Source organism: Neolamprologus multifasciatus, chromosome 20 (assembly GCF_963576455.1).
Source record: "Neolamprologus multifasciatus chromosome 20, fNeoMul1.2, whole genome shotgun sequence".
Taxonomy (NCBI): domain Eukaryota; kingdom Metazoa; phylum Chordata; class Actinopteri; order Cichliformes; family Cichlidae; genus Neolamprologus; species Neolamprologus multifasciatus.
Genome location: NC_140458.1, coordinates 1,843,451 through 1,865,789, shown reverse-complemented (window position 1 = coordinate 1,865,789; position 22,339 = coordinate 1,843,451). Strand labels below are relative to the sequence as shown.

General features: G+C 41.7%; 2 protein-coding genes across 4 annotated transcripts; both read left to right on the top strand.

Moving 5' to 3' along the window:
• The first annotated feature begins 2,492 nt into the window (after positions 1-2,492).
• On the top strand, positions 2,493-10,012 carry LOC146494025 (uncharacterized). Its single transcript, XM_085146399.1, has 7 exons — positions 2,493-3,040; positions 4,381-4,716; positions 5,363-5,677; positions 6,243-6,335; positions 6,639-6,734; positions 7,267-7,307; positions 7,392-10,012. The coding sequence occupies exons 1-7, from the start codon at positions 3,001-3,003 to the stop codon at positions 7,509-7,511; spliced, it is 1,041 nt and encodes a 346-aa protein (XP_085002525.1). The 5' UTR covers positions 2,493-3,000; the 3' UTR covers positions 7,512-10,012.
• A 6,303-nt stretch (positions 10,013-16,315) lies between these two features.
• On the top strand, positions 16,316-22,108 carry LOC146494024 (polymeric immunoglobulin receptor-like). 3 transcript variants are annotated; one of them, XM_085146398.1, is made up of 7 exons: positions 16,316-16,863; positions 18,293-18,529; positions 19,175-19,489; positions 20,055-20,147; positions 20,451-20,546; positions 21,079-21,119; positions 21,204-22,108. In XM_085146398.1, the coding sequence occupies exons 2-7, from the start codon at positions 18,304-18,306 to the stop codon at positions 21,321-21,323; spliced, it is 891 nt and encodes a 296-aa protein (XP_085002524.1). In that variant the 5' UTR covers positions 16,316-16,863; positions 18,293-18,303; the 3' UTR covers positions 21,324-22,108. The 3 variants fall into 3 exon arrangements, with proteins under 3 accessions (XP_085002524.1, XP_085002523.1, XP_085002521.1); XM_085146397.1 differs by having other exon boundaries at positions 16,320-16,863; positions 18,194-18,529; positions 20,058-20,147; XM_085146395.1 differs by having other exon boundaries at positions 16,320-16,863; positions 18,194-18,529.
• The last annotated feature ends 231 nt before the right edge of the window (positions 22,109-22,339 follow it).

Sequence of the window (22,339 nt, the reverse complement as noted above, 5' to 3'; positions counted from 1 at the left end):
CTTTATCCTGGAAGTTGTGGAGCTTTATGATGACCGCGCGGGGCCGCTGGGCACTGGAAGGGAGGCGTGCAAGCACCCGGTGGCAGCGATCAATTTTAACAGCGCCGCCCTTGAAACTCACAGCCACCAACTCCGGTAACCACGTTTTGAAAAAAGACACAGGGTTGGTACCTTCACTGCCTTCGGGTAGCCCAATAACACGTATGTTACACCGCCGGCTCCTGTTCTCCAAGTCATCAATCTTATCCAAAGCGGCCTCCAGCTTAAGCTCCACTTCAGAAATCTTGGCGCCATATCCCGCTGTAACATCTTCCTGCGTTGATATACACGCCTCTGCCTCCTTCATTTTAACATCCAATGCAGAGATGTTAGCTGCGCATGTTTCCAGTCTTTTCAGAACTGGGTCAATCTTCTTCTCAAAGGAGGCCTCCACAGCCTTCAGCACCTCCGCCGATATCCTCTCCACCAATTTGTCGACGTCCATTTGGCCGGGAAGTGGGGACGACTGGGCCTCCGCCATTACCGCTGCAGCATGGTCGCTGAGCGGAGGGTGATTTTCTCCGGATTTGCCCGGTTTTGACCCGAGGTTGAGCTTCTTCTGGGTGCTTGGCATCGTACGAAGTTTAAAAGTCGAAATAAACAGAAACTTTAACCGAATAAGACATATATAAAGGCCTAAACAAATGCCAAGCTGCGGGAGCGGGCGAGAAACACAGCTACTCCACCATTGACGTCACGTGACCCCCCGCTACAGAAGAATATTTATTTTATTATTTTACATTCACAATTTTTTTTCCTGGGGACCCTGTGACACCCCATTGAAGAGCCGTAGGTTAGATCTGTTAAGATCTCACTGTTGGGTTTGTAAGGCCATGTTACTCCTAAATTTCTATCTTGTTCAAAGAGAAGATATAAAACAAAGTTCTGAGCTAATCGACCTTAGTGTTCTCCTTTTTAAAAGAATCGAATCGTTAAACAGAATCGAAAATGGAATCGGAATCGTGAAAATCTTATCAATACCCATCCCTATTCAGCACACAGTAAACAGGCATCTGCTGGCTGCAGACAGCGTCATTACATACAGAGAAGTTCCCTTCACACCGATGCAAATAAAAGAAATTAGTGGTCCTATGACAGATTTTACAGATGTATTTAGCAGTCAGTCAGCACTTTGAGGTTTTTGATGTTGTGAAATTAGAGGAAGAACAGTGGGCTAGACCTGTCTGGGACATTTGTCTCAAACTGAGAAAGAGCTCCATCGTCATACATTAGTCTGAAGGTAACAATGTTGAGAAATGCGAGAGCTTGTAGAATATTTAGAATGAGTTTGATTTGTTCCTTCATCCTGTTGATTTATAAAATTCATAACATATGTGCTTAAACAACATTAAACTGTAGGTCTCCTGTCATAATCAGTTCGGTTTCAATCATACTGAAATACGGTTGAAACTTTTTTTTACCATGAAACATGAACCTGGGACAGTTGCCTACAAACACCAAGCAGGTAGTCCTCTGATTACATCAAACAGAAAACAGGCCGTCTGGTTTTAGGGAAAGAAAATCCGAGCGCACAAACAACAGGAGGCGTCATTTCTAGAGGCAGTCGTAGCTTAAACACTTTTCAGTGTATCTGTATTTTTAGCAGGATTCAGATAACCTGGTCACAATTTGCTGGCTCCTAATCATGGCCAGTTCAATAAGTTGAGACAAATTCTTCAAGATTAGACAGTCCATCAAAGTAACCATCACAGTGAGGTCTCCTTTCAGGGGGAAAGAATAAAGTCTTTAACAGAATGAAGCCAGGCAGCAATAGGAAGATGATTCCCTTTATTGCCTCATTCAGAGTGTATAACAGTGGGTGTGGTTCTGGAACAAACATCAGGTACATCAACCGTGGAACATAATGCGAACACAGACGAGGATAAACAGATAAACAGATAAACCCTCAGCCTTACACTGGAATTCAGCAACACTTCAAAATACAGCAAATGTTTCCAAAAACATAAGTTGCTCTCTCTCAGTCTCTGGTAGGTCACAAATATCAGATTACTGCTGATTTAAAATGTAATCTAGTCAAAGTTGTAGCTGACAAACAGATGAGCATGGACGTTATTGCGTCAAAACATTTTTTTTTAACAAAGTTAAAGGCGAGAATGTAGCTGTGTAAACTGTGTGACTTTATCAAGACATCGCATATTTGCCAAAGTGCTCCAACGTTTTCGACGTCTGTTACCCACCAGCTCGATAGCTGACCTGGAGGTCAAGGGTCACTAGAGCTGGCGAGAACAGCGAACTCCTGGCATGTCTCCCCATTTCCCAGCTCGCACTTCAGCCCTTCTCAGCTTTCGGAGGACCCGACCCACGTAGACCGAGAAGGCCGGGTCCTCCGAAGGATGCAGCCCCCTGAATGGAGACAAAGCTACTGACTCATGTATCACCTTGTGGTTCAAAGTGGTATTACATGAGGCTGTGCTGTCATGTAATACCACTTTGAACCACAAGGTGATTGAAATGTTTGATATAATATCAGAACTGTTGTTCTTTCATATTCTGTTAATAGATGTATTTAAATGTTCAAAGATTTGAAACTCATGTTAAACAAACTGTGAGAAGAAAGAAAGTCTGACTCTTTTCTAACATTTGACCCAAACTGTTTTTCTAAATGATCCCAAACTAACGTTCATTATCTTCAGATACAGTAAGAGAAATGATTTCATGATGAATGATGATCATTGTTGGAGGTTTTGGTCACTGTGCTGAATTTAACAGAGTCAAGTGTCATCGTTGTATTTCCTGCAGCACTTTTCACATAATACTATAAATATAAGGAGGAAGCCTGAGGCCCTGCAGCAGACTCACAGACGGATGCAGAGGGGAGGAGTGTAGAGGTGCTGTGGTGTTTGGAGGAGGGACTCCTTCAGTTAGAGAAGTGAGGCGTCACAAGTTCCTGGTTTCCAGTGAAGAAGAAGAGAGGCAGCAGTAAACCATCAGAGCCTCATCATGAAAGTCCATCACACTCTGATCTGCTTCTTCTTCCTTTGTGAGTACATTCACTTTTTCTTTCTGTCACTCTCGTTCTTCAACATGTTTCTGTTGTTAAACATGATGATCAGAGTCAGCTATGAGTCACTTTCATGGACGCTTCTTCCATTCAAACTGCTTTTATTCATGATTTCATGGATGTGTTTGTGGCCAGTATGGACAGAAGAAACCATCACAGTGAGACATTCATGGACATGTTGCTGCTCACTTTGGCTTTAGGATTCGTCCTTTCAAAGATGGTTTCTTACAAGTGTTTGTTACTTCCTCAAAATAACCTGTAACATAAAAGTAAAAACTCCACCTGATACTTTCAGTTATTATTTGAAAATACAAACTTGTTGATCAAGTCAATTCATTTTTCTTTAAAAGACAAAAACACATTTTGTTGCTTTTACTGTTACATGTTCGTGTTTCTTCACTGTGACTATTCACAGTTCACTCCCACAGTGCACATAGATTTGACAAAATGACATCACTTCCTGCAGACAAATATAAACGTGTGAGTGACGTGAGTGAAATCTGTCAGCATCTTCAAACCCAGAGTTCTGTGGAAAGTTATTTCCTAATTCTTCCTGTTTGTCGTGTTCGAGCTGAACAGAAATACGACTGCACAGAGTTTAAATGCTGGAATGAACTGAAATCATTTACATAAAGTAACTGACTCACATCAGCTGCTGAGTTTGGCTTTAGAGCTTTAAAATAGAGCCATAAATTACTCAATAACATGTCGTTCATTGCAAGTATTTGTTACTTAAAAAAAAAAAAAAAAGTAGTGTCTTGCCCAAGGACACAACGACCGAGACTGTCCAAGCCGGGGCTCAAACCGGCAACCTTCAGATTACAAGGTGAACTCCCAACTCTTGAGCCACGATGAGCCTCAGTAAAACAAAGTCACAAATAAAAACTTCATCACTGTTTTTGTTGTTGCTTCCTGAACTTTGACACCAGCAGTACATTTAAACTAAATGATGACATCACTTCCTGTGGATGAAACACATGAAGAACTTGCATGTTGAGCTGTTGCTTCAATCTCTCAACATATAATTACTACAAGTACCACACAGAGGAGTTATGAGTCATTTACATGTCATATTTTGTTTATCTTCATCTTTTATTGTCATTTTCTTCATGCATAGGAAACATGTTCAGATATATTTTGAGTCATGTCGACTGGAAGAAGATTTTCCACCACTTTAGACAATAAAATGTATTTGACATGAATCATTGTTGTTATTCAGACTTTAGTCTCAGTGTGTCTGTGTGTGGATGCTGTGATCAGACTGCAGCTTCTTACAGGAAGTACAAACAGTAACTATTGATGGTTCATGTTTCCAACAGCTCTGCAGGAGGGAAACCCTGAAGTCACCGATGCTCAGATTCTTCACTATGGAGTCATTGGAGGAGATTTTAAAGAAGGATTCTCCTTTAATTCTTCAGGAACATGGAAGATGTTCTGCAGAGAAGAATGTGAAGGAGAAAACATTCTTATTAATACAACTGATGTCAGAGCTCAAACAGGCAGATACAGCATTGAATATAAATGGACTGGTTCTCATGTTTTATATGTGAGCATCTCAAAGCTGACTGAGTCTGACTCTGGACAGTACAGCTGTGGTTTGGGTGGATCTTCATCACCAGCTTCATACGAACGGTTCGTGATCGTTGTTGCTGAAGGTGAGTTTCTGTTTCAGCTGTGGAAATGTTTCGTTTCTGTTTCTGAAGCAAAGTTTTCACTGACAGCTGCTGACGGTTTAAAGAAGCTGAAGTTTGTTCTTCTGTAAACTGTTGGTTACATTTGGACTCCTCGAAGTAACCGATGAACTGCAGCTGGGACACGAGTGTGTGTGAATATTAGTGAGTGTGTCAGCTGATAATGATGTGAATGAAATGTCAGAAACAGACGCTGATGAATGAAAGAAGATTTTCTGATGTAACTTTGATTTTCTTTGATGACTTTTTGCTTCTGTGTCATCAGTTTGATCTTTCCAAGAGTTCCCCTCACAGCAAAATGTTTTATTCCTCAATGAATGTGTGAAAATCACATTCAGAACACAAAAGTCCATCCAGACTTTAAATGTACTTAAAACCATGAAGTGTTCACATTTTAGAGTCTATACTTGTCATAAAAGCTGATTTTTCATGAATCCAATCAGTCTGATGATGAAGCCGTTTAAATCTCAGTTAGTTCAACAGTTCCTCTGTCAGACTGGTTGAACTGGGCAGCTCCCAGTGTAACTGTGGATCAAACTGGAGTTACTCTGATCAGACTGCATCATCTTCAGCACTGATAGTAACTATTGATCGTTTGTGTCTTTAACAGCACTGCTGGATGGAAACGATGATCAGCTGAAACACTTCGATAAAGAAACTGGAAGCTCTCTCACAGTCGGATGTTCCTTTAAACTCTCTGGAAACACAGCGTTCTTCTGCAGAGGAGAGTGTGGAGGAGACAACTTTCTTGTTGACACAAATGATAACAGAGGTCAAAGAGACAGATACAACATTAGATATGGTCCAGGAGTTGTGTATGTGAGCATCACACAGCTGACCAAGTCTGACTCAGGACGGTACACATGTTACCTGAGTGGATCTTCCAGCAGGTCATTCAGAGCCTTTGAGGTCACTGTCACAGACGGTGAGTTTTTACTGACGTTAATCAAATGTTGTCAGAGTGGAGCTGTTCAGCTGTTCCTTATTTCCTGTCATATATCTGCTGTTCCTGTGGTGGATGTTCATGTTAAACACGAGCAGAGTTTCTAATAATGAGCTCAGTGTCTGTACAGTAATCCCTGTGAGCCAACAGCTCAGGCTGCTCTCAGCACTCAGTTTATCTCAACATAGAAACAGAATTATTTAGAAACAAAATTATTTTGAAGTGTGAATTTTGTAAAGTTACTGTGATGGAGAGCAGGAATAAGAGTGTGGAGCTGGAAATGAACAGGTGACCATTAATGTCCCGAAATGTCTTTATTGTTTCCAAGAACCTGATATTTCAACATACATTCATATTTTATTTCATTGTTAAACTATTTTAGTGCATTTTTTTCATCTAAAACTAAATTTGCCAAACTGTTTTTTCTCAATCAGTGGATCCATTTAAGGCTCGTTTGATTTCTCAGCTGATTTTTGAATCTTTGTGTTTTTCTTGTTCACAGCTCCAAACATTTATAAGTCAAACTTTCCTCTCTGCTCTTGTTCAGCAGCTGGACCATCAGCCACAACTACAGGAAGCTCCACACCTTCATTAACTTTGACTGGAAGCACTGAGCAGCCTGGAAGAGCAGCATCTACAGGTACATCCATCTATGAGTCTGAGAGTAGAAACACTGACAGATTTTTTATAACCTGAGTGAAAACTGGTTGAATTATTATCATAATTACTCCTTAATGTGTCCTGTTATATGCTTTTCATTTAGTTTGACAAATGACATTAGCAAACAATCTGAAGTGAATATGTTCTTTAGAAGCTGTGAAATGCTAAAATAACACAAACTCTATTTCATATTATTTCAGTCTGTAGCTGATGAGTTCTTACTGTACAGCTCTGTATACTGTACGCATGTCTTCAGCTTGTTGTTCTTCTCAATCTGCTGCAGATGTGCTGCTGGTCGTGGGTCTGACTCTGGCTCTCATCATCATCCTCTCATCACTGACTGTTCTAATAATCTGCATCAAGAGGAAGAGCAGCAGAGGTAAGATAACAGAGACACAGAAACACACAGAACGTCTCGTTTCTAACCAAAAACTCTTTTTTCACTTCACTTGAAGTCTGTTCAAACAGCTGCAGTCAAACATCCAAATATTTCATCCTGCTCGTCCACTTTGGGCTCTAAGAGGAGAGTGGAGTGACTTGTAGAGATGATGTTAAACACTGGAAGTAACTGAATCCTAAACTGTGTCACACATGAAGTCTGGACACTGTCAGCAGGATCAGATCCAGATGTTCTCTGCTTCAGACGTGTGAAGTAAAAACAGGAAAAATATTCTGACTACACGACCCATGAAAACTGTAAAATAGAATAATTATTGTGGATCACTTCTTCAGTACACAGGAGGAGACTCGAGCAAATGTGAGTCTTTGATTCTGAAGGCAAAGTCTAAAGTGAAGCCTAATAAAGTCCAACTAAGCAGAAGAACAGGAGGGGCAGCAGTGATCTTCAGCCTCATGTGCACTTTGAATGATTGTTCCCTCTAACAGAGGAACATCCTTTGTTTGTTCCACAGGTTTGAGGACCAGAGCAAACTCAGAGGGCACAAACATGGAGGTGACTTTCTTTCTAGCACAAATGATTTAACCAAGTCAGAGTCTCTTCTTTTTATGTGAAGAAGACAGTTTGTCTCTGTTTCAGGACGTCCTCTACGAGAACTGTACTCCAGCTTCTACACGTGAAGACTCGACCTACCAGAGCCTCGATCCAGCCGGCAGGGACCAGGACCAGACCTACTCTACACTCACACATCACACATGAGACTCTCTGGATTCACACCTGGGTTTGTTTCAGTGCCTCAGGTTTAAAGTTTGAACACAAACCCTGAAAACTGTAAATATTGACTCACTTTGGAGTCAGCTTCAAGTGGCTGTTAGAGGAACTGCAGCTGCTGGAACGTCTGCAGGAGGAACCAGCCCCACCAGCCCCCATCATCCTACACGAGTGCCCCGTGGACACTGTGAAGTCTTTCTGCTGCAGTGTGTCATCCATTTGTCTGAGAAGGTGTCTGCAGTCTTCCTTCTCTCCAACACCTCGACACCTCCAGGACCCTGAGACTGACACAAAAATGTCTTCTGGCCCCTCCCACCCTGGACAGAAACAGTCGCTCCCCTCAGTATCATGAAACTGCCAATATTATGTACATGTTATTAAAAACAACAAAAAACATTACCTGATCAGTCTGTTTTTGTACACTAAGAAAAATAATTAAATGTTATAGATTTCATATTTTACTCAACCCTAAACAGAGACAACCGTAGCTTTGGATTCTTCTATTTTATTTGAGTGTTTTAAGTGAATCCATTGCATTAAATGTTCATTTGGAATCACTTGATGGATCTGCATCAGACATAACTGAAGTTAATCAGCTGGTTAGCCACACAGAGCTAACAGCAAACCATATAAAACCTTAGCATACGCAGCACGCAGCAGCTACAAGGATGCTGTTCTTATTCTATTATTATTACAGTGGTTGAAACATAATAAGTCTGCCTTCACTTTGTAATCCACATCAGTCCTGCTGCAAATCCCACATTTCCACAGCGTTCCTGTGACTGTTGGTGTTCTTCAGGTCAGCACAATGTTGGTGTTTGTATTGAATCAGATTATTTGTATGGAACAGACTTTGGTGTCACACCAGTTTGTACTACAGGATGGAGTAGGGAGCTGATGTGGGGTCCAGTCTGTGAAAGAGCAGCTGTTCCAGTTACCCTAACTTACAACAACAACACAATCAGTGGATGTGATGAGCACGTTACCTACTGAACTGTAAACGGAGGAATTTCTGATCATCTGTGGATCATTTTTGTTTACTGCTTATTCAGCTGAGGGTCACAGGGGTGGAGTCTGTCCCAGCTGTCACAGGGAGAGAGGCGGGTCCACCTGCACAGGTCGCAAGTCAGAAAGGACAGAAACACACTCTCTCATATACACACCTATATGCAGTGTTGGGGAGTAACGGAATACATGTACCGCCGTTACGTATTTAAAATACAAAATATGAGTAACTGTATTCCGTTACAGTTACCGTTTAAAAAGGTGGTATTTAGAATACAGTTACTTTGTTGAAATAAATGGATTACACGGCGGTACTTCCCTGTTTCATATTGTGGCGGGTCAGGACTGTTTGGGTTTTGTTTGACAGCTACGTTCTGTTGTTCCAGGCAGCGTTACGGTTGCCATGGTTACAGGGTGACGCTCTCTCTCTGCGTGTTTCCTGGGTGAGAGAGGCCTTTTTGTTGTTGTTGTTGTGCTAAGCTAACAGGCAGAATGCTACAGGTATAGCTCTAAAGAATGTAGCATCATGGGCAGTGTAGTCCGTGCTGCAGGGAGAATGGACTGCCATACTCGTTATGTGTCTGTGAGCGAGGGAGGGAGAAAAAGGAAAAGTACGAGCTGTCATCGAGCAAAAACGGGAGCTGGAAGCATGTAAATATAATAATAACCACTGCAGCCAAGAAGAGAGCCTGACGAGTGTCATGTATTGATATGGCTATGGCTTAATGTGATGACCTTTGAACCGGATGTTGTTGTCCGAAGGAGGCCCCGTTAAGTGGCTAGTTGTTAGATGGACAGTATTCAATAAAGCAAGATAAAGACCGTGCTTTATGTCCTGATTCAATTCAGAGTGCTCTACCTAATTTAGTAATAAGGTGGGCACACAACAATGGCGACGAGGATGACATGGACCTGGATTTGTTTTTGTGAGAAGTAGACCCAGCGGCGGCACGGTGTTAGCGAAAAACTTGTGGGCTAACATGGAAAAGTCGGGTATTCAACCGTTCGCCTGCTACACTGATCCAGCTACGCTCGGACCGAGATGGACGCGGTGGTTAACATCCTTCGAGTTGTTTGCTGATGGGAAAGGTCTTATTTTGACGGATAATGCTACAGACGCAATCAGACAGCGGAGACGCGCTCTTCTACTGCACTTGGCCGGACAAGACGTGCAGGACGTCTTCTCCACTCTACCACAGACGGGAGAGGCAAAGGATTACACCGCTGCGGTGACTGCACTCAACACTTATTTTGTTCCTCAAGTGAATGCAGCATACGCACGCCAAACTTTCCACAAATTGTCCCAAACACCAGGTGAGACTGTGCAACAATTTTGTACACGTTTAAGGCGAGCTGCAAAAGACTGTGACTTTCAAGGTGACAATGATAACCAGATACGGGACGCTATCCTGAGTAAATGCACTTCTGAATATGTACGGAGAAAGCTGCTTGAGGAGGGTCCAGGCTTAACCCTAACTCGCACGTTGGAGGTGGCTTCACACTGTGAACGCGTGGAGGAGCAGATGGCGGCGATGAGCGTCGCTGGGGAAAAGAAAGGAGAGGACACGGTCAGCCGGATTTTTACAGCAAAGAAAGAGAAGAACAACAGACCAAAAGGAAAAATGAGAGATGATAATAAAACAGACAGACAGTGTTACAGGTGTGGTTATACTGACCACATGGGCAAAGATCCCAAATGCCCAGCACGAGGACAAACATGTCACAAGTGTAATGGTAAGGACCACTTTTTAAAAATGTGTCGTACCAAAAGACAAAAGAAACAAAATGTGAATGCTGTTGAACAAGATGATTATGCATTTACTGTAAATGATGATAATGTACCTGAGAAACTTACTTTTCTGTTGGGGGAAGAGAGTTGAAAATGTTAGTTGACTCTGGAGCTACAAGTAATGTGATGGGAGACAACATATGGGAAAAGCTAAAAGCTGAAAAGATAAAATGTCACTCATATGTACCCAAAGAGCAGAGGAATTGATATGCATATTCCTCAGCACAGGCACTCACGGTTAAAGGTGCATTCAGATGTGAAATCAAGATTGGTGACAGGACTGAAGAGGCTGAATTTATTGTGATTAGAGGTAATGGTGAACCACTCCTGGGGAAAAAGACTGCCATAAAGTTAGGAGTGTTGAAAATAGGTGAAAATGTGGCGGCTGTCACAGATTTAAAGCACACTCTTAAAGAAAAGTGTTCAAAGGAGTAGGAAAGCTAAACACCAAACAGATCAGCCTGTACATTGATCCAAATGTGAAACCAGTAGCACAGCCACTGAGGCGCATACCTTATCATTTGAGGGATGCAGTGGAGAAAAAGATCAATGAACTAATCGACATGGACATTATAGAACGTGTAGAAGGACCTACACCTTGGGTAAATCCTGTAGTGGTACTTCCAAAGAAATGTGACTGATATCAGAATGTGCTTAGACATGAGAAAAGCAAATGAGGCAATAATCAGGGAAAGATACCCCATACCCACTGTGGATGAAATCTTGCAAGGACTAAACGGCTCTACAATCTTCACCAAACTCGATCTCAAGTGGGGATACCATCAGCTAGAGCTTACCCCGGAGTCAAGAGAGATCACTACACTTGCAGTGCACAGCGGAGTATACCGGTACAAAAGGCTAATATTTGGAGTCTCATCAGCTAGTGAGCAATATCAGCATGAGATCGCCAATGCACTAGCTGGCATTGAAGGAGTTGAGAACATTTCAGATGATGTAATCATACACGCGCCAGACCAGGAAACCCATGATAAGCGCCTGCATGCTGTGATGAAGAGACTCTCTGACTTGTGGCCTGACACTAAACTCAGAGAAGTGTCAGTTCAACATGGACAGACTCGTGTTCATGGGAATACTGCTGACACAGAAAGGCATCGGCCCAACTGAAGAAAGAGTGAGAGCTGTGGTGGAAGCCCGAGAACCGAAGAATGCTACTGAGGTGAGAAGCTTTCTGGGACTGGTAGGTTTCAGTAGCAGGTTCATACCAGAGTTTGCTACACTCTCTGAACCACTTAGACGTTTAACTCAAAAAGAAAATATGTTTACATTCGGGCCAGAACAAAAGCAAGCATTTGAAAGACTAAAGACTGAGTTAGCCAGAGCAGGTACCCAAGCCTATTTTGACAAAGAAGCCCCAACCAGAGTCATAGCAGATGCGAGCCCTGTAGGTTTGGGCGCAGTGCTAATACAAATACAGAACGGAGAAGAGGTACCAGTGTGCTACGTAAGTCGGAGTTTAACAGACTGTGAGCGAAGATATTCTCAAACAGAAAGAGAAGCCCTAGCGCTGGTATGGGCATGTGAGAGACTACATCCATATGTGTATGGCAGGAAGTTTGACCTCATCACAGACCACAAGCCATTAGAGGTCATATACAGCCAGAGATCTAAACCTTGTGCACGCATAGAAAGATGGGTTCTCAGACTGCAACCATATGACTTTAAAGTAGTGCACATTGCGGGAAAACAAAACATTGCGGATTCACTGTCAAGACTGCTGTCTGACACCACGTCAAAAGAGATACATAAGCATGAATCTGAAGAATATGTGAGATTTGTTGCAGTTAATGCTACTCCAAAAGCACTCACAACAAGAGAGGTTGAAGAAGCCTCTGCTACAGACTCAGAATTAACAGAAGTGCGAAGAGCTATTGAAAATGGACATTTTGAAAAATGCAAAACATATGCTCCCATTGCAAATGAACTGTGTGTCATCGGCTACATAGTTTTGCGGGGAACTCGCATTGTATTGCCAGAAAACCTCAGAGCTCAAGCACTTTCACTAGCTCATGAAGGACATTTAGGAATTGTTGGAACCAAACAGCATCTCAGAACAAAAGTTTGGTGGCCAGGGATGGACAAAGCTGCAGAAAAGTTTTGTAAAGCTTGTCACGGATGTCAAATAGTAGCCAGACCAGATCCACCTGAACCACTGAGAAACACACTTTTACCGGATGGACCATGGCGAGATGTGGCGGTAGACTTACTGGGACCGCTACCTTCGAACCACTCAATACTTGTACTGGTAGATTACTACAGTCGGTACTATGAGTATGATGTAATGTCATCTACAACTGCTGAAAAAGTCATCGACTCTATTGACTGTATATTTAGCAGACATGGGCTACCAGTTACCATCAAATCTGATAACGGCCCACAGTTCAAATCTGAGCTGTTCAGAGAATATTGTGAAACTAATGGAATCAAACATATAAGAACTACACCAAAATGGGCTCAAGCAAATGGAGAAGTGGAACGTCAAAATGCATCATTGATGAAAAGAATCAGGATCGCACAAGCCGAAGGACTTGACTGGAAGCGAGAGCTAAGAAAATATGTAACAGTTTATCGCAGCATTGAACATCCAACCACGGGCAAAAGTCCAGCAGAACTCCTGTTCAACCGCAAAATGAGAGGAAAGTTACCGAACATCAGTGAGGCAAAAACAACGGAGTTGGACGTGCGTGACAGAGACGCTGAACAGAAAGGAAAATCAAACATTTATGCTGATGAACGAAGGGGAGCTGAGCATTCAAAAGTTGGCACGGGAGACCCAGTGCTGGTTCAACAAGACAAAGTGGACAAGTTTACAACACCATTCAACGCAACACCACACAAAGTTGTAAGCAGAACTGGAAACCAAGTCATCATTGAATCACCAACAGGAGCTCGCTATCACCGGAATATCACACATGTGAAGAAATACGAGACAAATGAGACCAGAGAAGGACACTACGACACAATACCTGAAAGGGAGGAAGGTGAAACACACACAAAGACTGACACCTTCACTCCAACACCACAAGAGGGCTCCCAGGGGCCAGAGAGATCAAGTAGATCACAAAGGGCTAAAAAGATACCTGAGAGGTTTTGTGATTTTGTGGTGAAATAAACTATAATATGTTAAGGTGAAGAGGTAACTGAAAACGGGCAAGTTTCAAGTTCATATGTGTATGTCGACATGTATATATTGAGGGAAAAAAAGGGTACGTGTGGTGAGACAGTTAGAAAATATAATTGTTACAAAAGTAAGACAAGAAAAAAATGTTCAATGTTGAAGAGAAAAAAAGACATCAAAGTTATTAAGACTAAAGTTTGAATCTAAGGAAAAGGGGGATGTCATGTATTGATATGGCTATGTCTTAATGTGATGACCTTTGAACCGGATGTTGTTGTCCGAAGGAGGCCCCGTTAAGTGGCTAGTTGTTAGATGGACAGTATTCAATAAAGCAAGATAAAGACCGTGCTTTATGTCCTGATTCAATTCAGAGTGCTCTACCTAATTTAGTAATAAGGTGGGCACACAACAACGAGCCCAGCTGTAAGTAAGCTATTAAGACTCGACTGTACACCGTGTTCGTGTTTTCCTCCAAAAACAATAAGTTCTGTTGGAGCAGCCTTTCAACGCCTCTCTCTGTCTCTGCTAGCAAAGTTGACCCAGACAACAAAGTAAAGCTAGTTTTCAGCTACGAGCCGACACAGAACCCACCGTATTAGCCAGAGGTCCCTTTACTACGGTTCGGAGCCGCGGACCTTCAGTAACAGTAATAAATCACAGCAATAGTACATTCATGTAGTTATAAACAGCATGATAATATATTAAGTAATCCAAAGTATTCAGAATACGTTACTCTCATTGAGTAACGTAACGGAAGTTTTAGTTTAGAACTCCTGTTATCAGATACATGGATATCTGTAAAGTCTTAACTTTTTATGTCTTTATGCAACACACATGGATTCTGTCAACTCAGTATTAATATTCAAGTCAAGTCAGCTTCATTTGAACAGCACATTTTAAAAATAATTACTCCATTACTAAAATAATCAATAGCTGCAGCCCTACAGCTGTCCCCACCTGAGGAACTGGCGCGGGTGCAGGGCCGGGCCGGGCGCTGGTCGCTCTCACCCCGGGAACAGGGACGGGTGAAGGAGCAGGTTCAGGAGAAGCCCCAGGAACTGGAGGATAGACTGTGCTGGGGTGAAGCTGCAGAACAGGAGGGCCAATCTGAGCCATACTTGGCAGTGATAACTGCTATTAACAGCCATTGGATAGAGTGATAACCATGGTGAGTCTAGTCAGTATAATCAGCAGTAAACGAGTGTGTGGGTGAAGAAATGCTGGACACAGTGCTGTTTGATTCAAGAACCCAAAGCAAAACTCAAAAAGTGTCTCAGGGAGGGGAACCAGCCAGATGTTGTCAGTGTCACTGGTGGAAATCGAGCTGCACTAACCCTCCAGTACCTGCACATGAGACCTGCCACACAAACAGGCCTACAGAAAGACAGGGTGGAGTGATTCAGCACACAGTAAACAGGCGTCTGCTGGCTGCAGACAGCGTCATTACATACAGAGAAGTTCCCTTCACACCGATGCAAATAAAAGAAATTAGTGGTCCTATGACAGATTTTACAGATGTATTTAGCAGTCAGTCAGCACTTTGAGGTTTTTGATTTTGTGAAATAAGAGGAAGAACAGTGGGCTAGACCTGTCTGGGACATTTGTCTCAAACTGAGAAAGAGCTCCATCGTCATACATTAGTCTGAAGGTAACAATGTTGAGAAATGCGAGAGCTTGTAGAATATTTAGAATGAGTTTGATTTGTTGCTTCATCCTGTTGATTTATAAAATTCATAACATATGTGCTTAAACAACATTAAACTGTAGGTCTCCTGTCATAATCAGTTCAGTTTCAATCATACTGAAATACGGTCGAAACTTTTTTTACCATGAAACATGAACCTGGGACAGTTGCCTACAAACACCAAGCAGGTAGTCCTCTGATTACATCAAACAGAAAACAGGCCGTCTGGTTTTAGGGAAAGAAAATCCGAGCGCACAAACAACAGGAGGCGTCATTTCTAGAGGCAGTCGTAACTTAAACACTTTTCAGTGTATCTGTATTTTTAGCAGGATTCAGATAACCTGGTCACAATTTGCTGGCTCCTAATCATGGCCAGTTCAATAAGTTGAGACAAATTCTTCAAGATTAGACAGTCCATCAAAGTAACCATCACAGTGAGGTCTCCTTTCAGGGGGAAAGAATAAAGTCTTTAACAGAATGAAGCCAGGCAGCAATAGGAAGATGATTCCCTTTATTGCCTCATTCAGAGTGTATAACAGTGGGTGTGGTTCTGGAACAAACATCAGGTACATCAACCGTGGAACATAATGCGAACACAGACGAGGATAAACAGATAAACAGATAAACCCTCAGCCTTACACTGGAATTCAGCAACACTTCAAAATACAGCAAATGTTTCCAAAAACACAAGTTGCTCTCTCTCAGTCTCTGGTATGTCACAAATATCAGATTACTGCTGATTTAAAATGTAATCTAGTCAAAGTTGTAGCTGACAAACAGATGAGCATGGACGTTATTCCGTCAAAACATTTTTTTTAATATAGTTAAAGGCGAGAATGTAGCTGTGTAAACTGTGTGACTTTATCAAGACATCGCATATTTGCCAAAGTGCTCCAACGTTTTTGGAGACGTCTGTTACCCACCAGCTCGATAGCTGACCTGGAGGTCAAGGGTCACTAGAGCTGGCGAGAACAGCGAACTCCTGGCATGTTTCCCCATTTCCCAGCTCGCACTTCAGCCCTTCTCAGCTTTCGGAGGACCCGGCCCACGTAGACCGAGAAGGCCGGGTCCTCCGAAGGATGCAGCCCCCTGAATGGAGACAAAGCTACTGACTCATGTATCACCTTGTGGTTCAAAGTGGTATTACATGAGGCTGTGCTGTCATGTAATACCACTTTGAACCACAAGGTGATTGAAATGTTTGATATAATATCAGAACTGTTGTTCTTTCATATTCTGTTAATAGATGTATTTAAATGTTCAAAGATTTGAAACTCATGTTAAACAAACTGTGAGAAGAAAGAAAGTCTGACTCTTTTCTAACATTTGACCCAAACTGTTTTTCTAAATGATCCCAAACTAACGTTCATTATCTTCAGATACAGTAAGAGAAATGATTTCATGATGAATGATGATCATTGTTGGAGGTTTTGGTCACTGTGCTGAATTTAACAGAGTCAAGTGTCATCGTTGTATTTCCTGCAGCACTTTGCACATAATACTATAAATATAAGGAGGAAGCCTGAGGCCCTGCAGCAGACACACAGACGGATGCAGAGGGGAGGAGTGTAGAGGTGCTGTGGTGTTTGGAGGAGGGACTCCTTCAGTTAGAGAAGTGAGGCGTCACAAGTTCCTGGTTTCCAGTGAAGAAGAAGAGAGGCAGCAGTAAACCATCAGAGCCTCATCATGAAAGTCCATCACACTCTGATCTGCTTCTTCTTCCTTTGTGAGTACATTCACTTTTTCTTTCTGTCACTAACGTTCTTCAACATGTTTCTGTTGTTAAACATGATGATCAGAGTCAGCTATGAGTCACTTTCATGGACGCTTCTTCCATTCAAACTGCTTTTATTCATGATTTCATGGATGTGTTTGTGGCCAGTATGGACAGAAGAAACCATCACAGTGAGACATTCATGGACATGTTGCTGCTCACTTTGGCTTTAGGATTCGTCCTTTCAAAGATGGTTTCTTACAAGTGTTTGTTACTTCCTCAAAATAACCTGTAACATAAAAGTAAAAACTCCACCTGATACTTTCAGTTATTATTTGAAAATACAAACTTGTTGATCAAGTCAATGAATTTTTCTTTAAAAGACAAAAACACATTTTGTTGCTTTTACTGTTACATGTTCGTGTTTCTTCACTGTGACTATTCACAGTTCACTCCCACAGTGCACATAGATTTGACAAAATGACATCACTTCCTGCAGACAAATATAAACGTGTGAGTGAAATCTGTCAGCATCTTCAAACCCAGAGTTCTGTGGAAAGTTATTTCCTAATTCTTCCTGTTTGTCGTGTTCGAGCTGAACAGAAATACGACTGCACAGAGTTTAAATGCTGGAATGAACTGAAATCATTTACATAAAGTAACTGACTCACATCAGCTGCTGAGTTTGGCTTTAGAGCTTTAAATTGAGTCATAAATTACTCAATAACATGTCGTTCATTGCAAGTATTTGTTACTTAAAAAAAAAAAAAAAAGTAGTGTCTTGCCCAAGGACACAACGACCGAGACTGTCCAAGCCGGGGCTCAAACCGGCAACCTTCAGATTACAAGGTGAACTCCCAACTCTTGAGCCACGATGAGCCTCAGTAAAACAAAGTCACAAATAAAAACTTCATCACTGTTTTTGTTGTTGCTTCCTGAACTTTGACACCAGCAGTACATTTAAAGTAAATGATGACATCACTTCCTGTGGATGAAACACATGAAAAACTTGCATGTTGAGCTGTTGCTTCAATCTCTCAACAGATAATTACTACAAGTACCACACAGAGGAGTTATGAGTCATTTACATGTCATATTTTGTTTATCTTCATCTTTTATTGTCATTTTATTCATGCATAGGAAACATGTTCAGATATATTTTGAGTCATGTCGACTGGAAGAAGATTTTCCACCACTTTAGACAATAAAATGTATTTGACATGAATCATTGTTGTTATTCAGACTTTAGTCTCAGTGTGTCTGTGTGTGGATGCTGTGATCAGACTGCAGCTTCTTACAGGAAGTACAAACAGTAACTATTGATGGTTCATGTTTCCAACAGCTCTGCAGGATGGAAACCCTGAAGTCACCGATGCTCAGATTCTTCACTATGGAGTCATTGGAGGAGATTTTAAAGAAGGATTCTCCTTTAATTCTTCAGGAACATGGAAGATGTTCTGCAGAGAAGAATGTGAAGGAGAAAACATTCTCATTAATACAACTGATGTCAGAGCTCAAACAGGCAGATACAGCATTGAATATAAATGGACTGATTCTCATGCTTTATATGTGAGCATCTCAAAGCTGACTGAGTCTGACTCTGGACAGTACAGCTGTGGTTTGGGTGGATCTTCATCACCAGCTTCATACGAACGGTTCGTGATCGTTGTTGCTGAAGGTGAGTTTCTGTTTCAGCTGTGGAAATGTTTCGTTTCTGTTTCTGAAGCAAAGTTTTCACTGACAGCTGCTGACGGTTTAAAGAAGCTGAAGTTTGTTCTTCTGTAAACTGTTGGTTACATTTGGACTCCTCGAAGTAACCGATGAACTGCAGCTGGGACACGAGTGTGTGTGAATATTAGTGAGTGTGTCAGCTGATAATGATGTGAATGAAATGTCAGAAACAGACGCTGATGAATGAAAGAAGATTTTCTGATGTAACTTTGATTTTCTTTGATGAGTTTTTGCTTCTGTGTCATCAGTTTGATCTTTCCAAGAGTTCCCCTCACAGCAAAATGTTTTATTCCTCAATGAATGTGTGAAAATCACATTCAGAACACAAAAGTCCATCCAGACTTTAAATGTACTTAAAACCATGAAGTGTTCACATTTTAGAGTCTATACTTGTCATAAAAGCTGATTTTTCATGAATCCAATCAGTCTGATGATGAAGCCGTTTAAATCTGAGTTAGTTCAACAGTTCCTCTGTCAGACTGGTTGAACTGGGCAGCTCCCAGTGTAACTGTGGATCAAACTGGAGTTATCTGATCAGACTGCATCATCTTCAGCACTGATAGTAACTATTGATCGTTTGTGTCTTTAACAGCACTGCTGGATGGAAACGATGATCAGCTGAAACACTTCGATAAAGAAACTGGAAGCTCTCTCACAGTCGGATGTTCCTTTAAACTCTCTGGAAACACAGCGTTCTTCTGCAGAGGAGAGTGTGGAGGAGACAACTTTCTTGTTGACACAAATGATAACAGAGGTCAAAGAGACAGATACAACATTAGATATGGTCCAGGAGTTGTGTATGTGAGCATCACACAGCTGACCAAGTCTGACTCAGGACGGTACACATGTTACCTGAGTGGATCTTCCAGCAGGTCATTCAGAGCCTTTGAGGTCACTGTCACAGACGGTGAGTTTTTACTGACGTTAATCAAATGTTGTCAGAGTGGAGCTGTTCAGCTGTTCCTTATTTCCTGTCATATATCTGCTGTTCCTGTGGTGGATGTTCATGTTAAACACGAGCAGAGTTTCTAATAATGAGCTCAGTGTCTGTACAGTAATCCCTGTGAGCCAACAGCTCAGGCTGCTCTCAGCACTCAGTTTATCTCAACATAGAAACAGAATTATTTAGAAACAAAATTATTTTGAAGTGTGAATTTTGTAAAGTTACTGTGATGGAGAGCAGGAATAAGAGTGTGGAGCTGGAAATGAACAGGTGACCATTAATGTCCCGAAATGTCTTTATTGTTTCCAAGAACCTGATATTTCAACATACATTCATATTTTATTTCATTGTTAAACTATTTTAGTGCATTTTTTTCATCTAACACTAAATTTGCCAAACTGTTTTTTCTCAATCAGTGGATCCATTTAAGGCTCGTTTGATTTCTCAGCTGATTTTTGAATCTTTGTGTTTTTCTTGTTCACAGCTCCAAACATTTATAAGTCAAACTTTCCTCTCTGCTCTTGTTCAGCAGCTGGACCATCAGCCACAACTACAGGAAGCTCCACACCTTCATTAACTTTGACTGGAAGCACTGAGCAGCCTGGAAGAGCAGCATCTACAGGTACATCCATCTATGAGTCTGAGAGTAGAAACACTGACAGATTTTTTATAACCTGAGTGAAAACTGGTTGAATTATTATCAGAATTACTCCTTAATGTGTCCTGTTATATGCTTTTCATTTAGTTTGACAAATGACATTAGCAAACAATCTGAAGTGAATATGTTCTTTAGAAGCTGTGAAATGCTAAAATAACACAAACTCTATTTCATATTATTTCAGTCTGTAGCTGATGAGTTCTTACTGTACAGCTCTGTATACTGTACGCATGTCTTCAGCTTGTTGTTCTTCTCAATCTGCTGCAGATGTGCTGCTGGTCGTGGGTCTGACTCTGGCTCTCATCATCATCCTCTCATCACTGACTGTTCTAATAATCTGCATCAAGAGGAAGAGCAGCAGAGGTAAGATAACAGAGACACAGAAACACACAGAACGTCTCGTTTCTAACCAAAAACTCTTTTTTCACTTCACTTGAAGTCTGTTCAAACAGCTGCAGTCAAACATCCAAATATTTCATCCTGCTCGTCCACTTTGGGCTCTAAGAGGAGAGTGGAGTGACTTGTAGAGATGATGTTAAACACTGGAAGTAACTGAATCCTAAACTGTGTCACACATGAAGTCTGGACACTGTCAGCAGGCTCAGATCCAGATGTTCTCTGCTTCAGACGTGTGAAGTAAAAACAGGACAAATATTCTGACTACACGACCCATGAAAACTGTAAAATAGAATAATTATTGTGGATCACTTCTTCAGTACACAGGAGGAGACTCGAGCAAATGTGAGTCTTTGATTCTGAAGGCAAAGTCTAAAGTGAAGCCTAATAAAGTCCAACTAAGCAGAAGAACAGGAGGGGCAGCAGTGATCTTCAGCCTCATGTGCACTTTGAATGATTGTTCCCTCTAACAGAGGAACATCCTTTGTTTGTTCCACAGGTTTGAGGACCAGAGCAAACTCAGAGGGCACAAACATGGAGGTGACTTTCTTTCTAGCACAAATGATTTAACCAAGTCAGAGTCTCTTCTTTTTATGTGAAGAAGACAGTTTGTCTCTGTTTCAGGACGTCCTCTACGAGAACTGTACTCCAGGTTCTACACGTGAAGACTCGATCTACCAGAGCCTCGATCCAGCCGGCAGGGACCAGGACCAGACCTACTCTACACTCACACATCACACATGAGACTCTCTGGATTCACACCTGGGTTTGTTTTTGTACTTGAAGACTTCAGTCTTTTTACAGACCCTGGAAATTCACAGCAACTACACCCATAAATGTGCACATTTTAAGCCTCAATACAACTTAATAGGTTATGTTTTAGAAATAAACAACTCCCTGAATGTTTGTTATAAAGGAAGAAATTGCAGATAGAAAGACAAAAACGTCTTGGTCTCTGTCTGTCACCCTTGTAAAACGTGTTTATTTCTGGTGTAAAGTTGGACATCAAGTCTATGGTTGACTCACTGGAGCCTCAAGTGAACATTAGTGAACTGCATTTTAATCATTTTCATTTTCAACAAGACTAATGAAAACACGCCAGATCAGCTCATTTTTGCACGCTTGTCACTTCCATTTACTTCAGTGCTCACTCCACTGTGCTCCCATGCATTCATCAGCTGTCTCTTGTGCTCTGCTTAGCTGTGGTTTTGATCTACTCTGCAGGTTATGTCCAAGTTACTGTCCTAACTTGCAGGTTTTATCTCAGGTTCACTGCTAGTGCATGTTTCTGTGTGTGAAAAGTGCATTTAGTCCCAGAAGTTCACAGCCTGATATGATTTTCAATAAGATTTTTGCTGCAGTTTACTTTGCCCTGTCGTTGACACAGTAATATGCATGATATGCAATTGTACAACTTCAGGCTTAGCTCGGTTTTCTTTATGAATGCCATTAAGTGTTATTGAACATATCTTATTTTCTTTTGTAAGTAATTGATTTCTTTTAATAAACAGGCAGAACTTGTAACTGAAGCCACGTCTCTTCTTCTCCAAACCTCACTGTGTGCTGGTTAATGGCAGCGATGTGCAAAGCGAGGCTTCATGAAACACTGAAACACGCCACGCATGTGTGCTGGAATTTACGGAGCCCCGCAGGGGACATGGGAGAAAAAAAAATTAAGACGGACTTTTGCGAGATCTCGCAAAACTTTTGCGAGATCTCGCAAAACAAACGGGGGGGGGGGGGGGGGGGAAGAAAAAAAC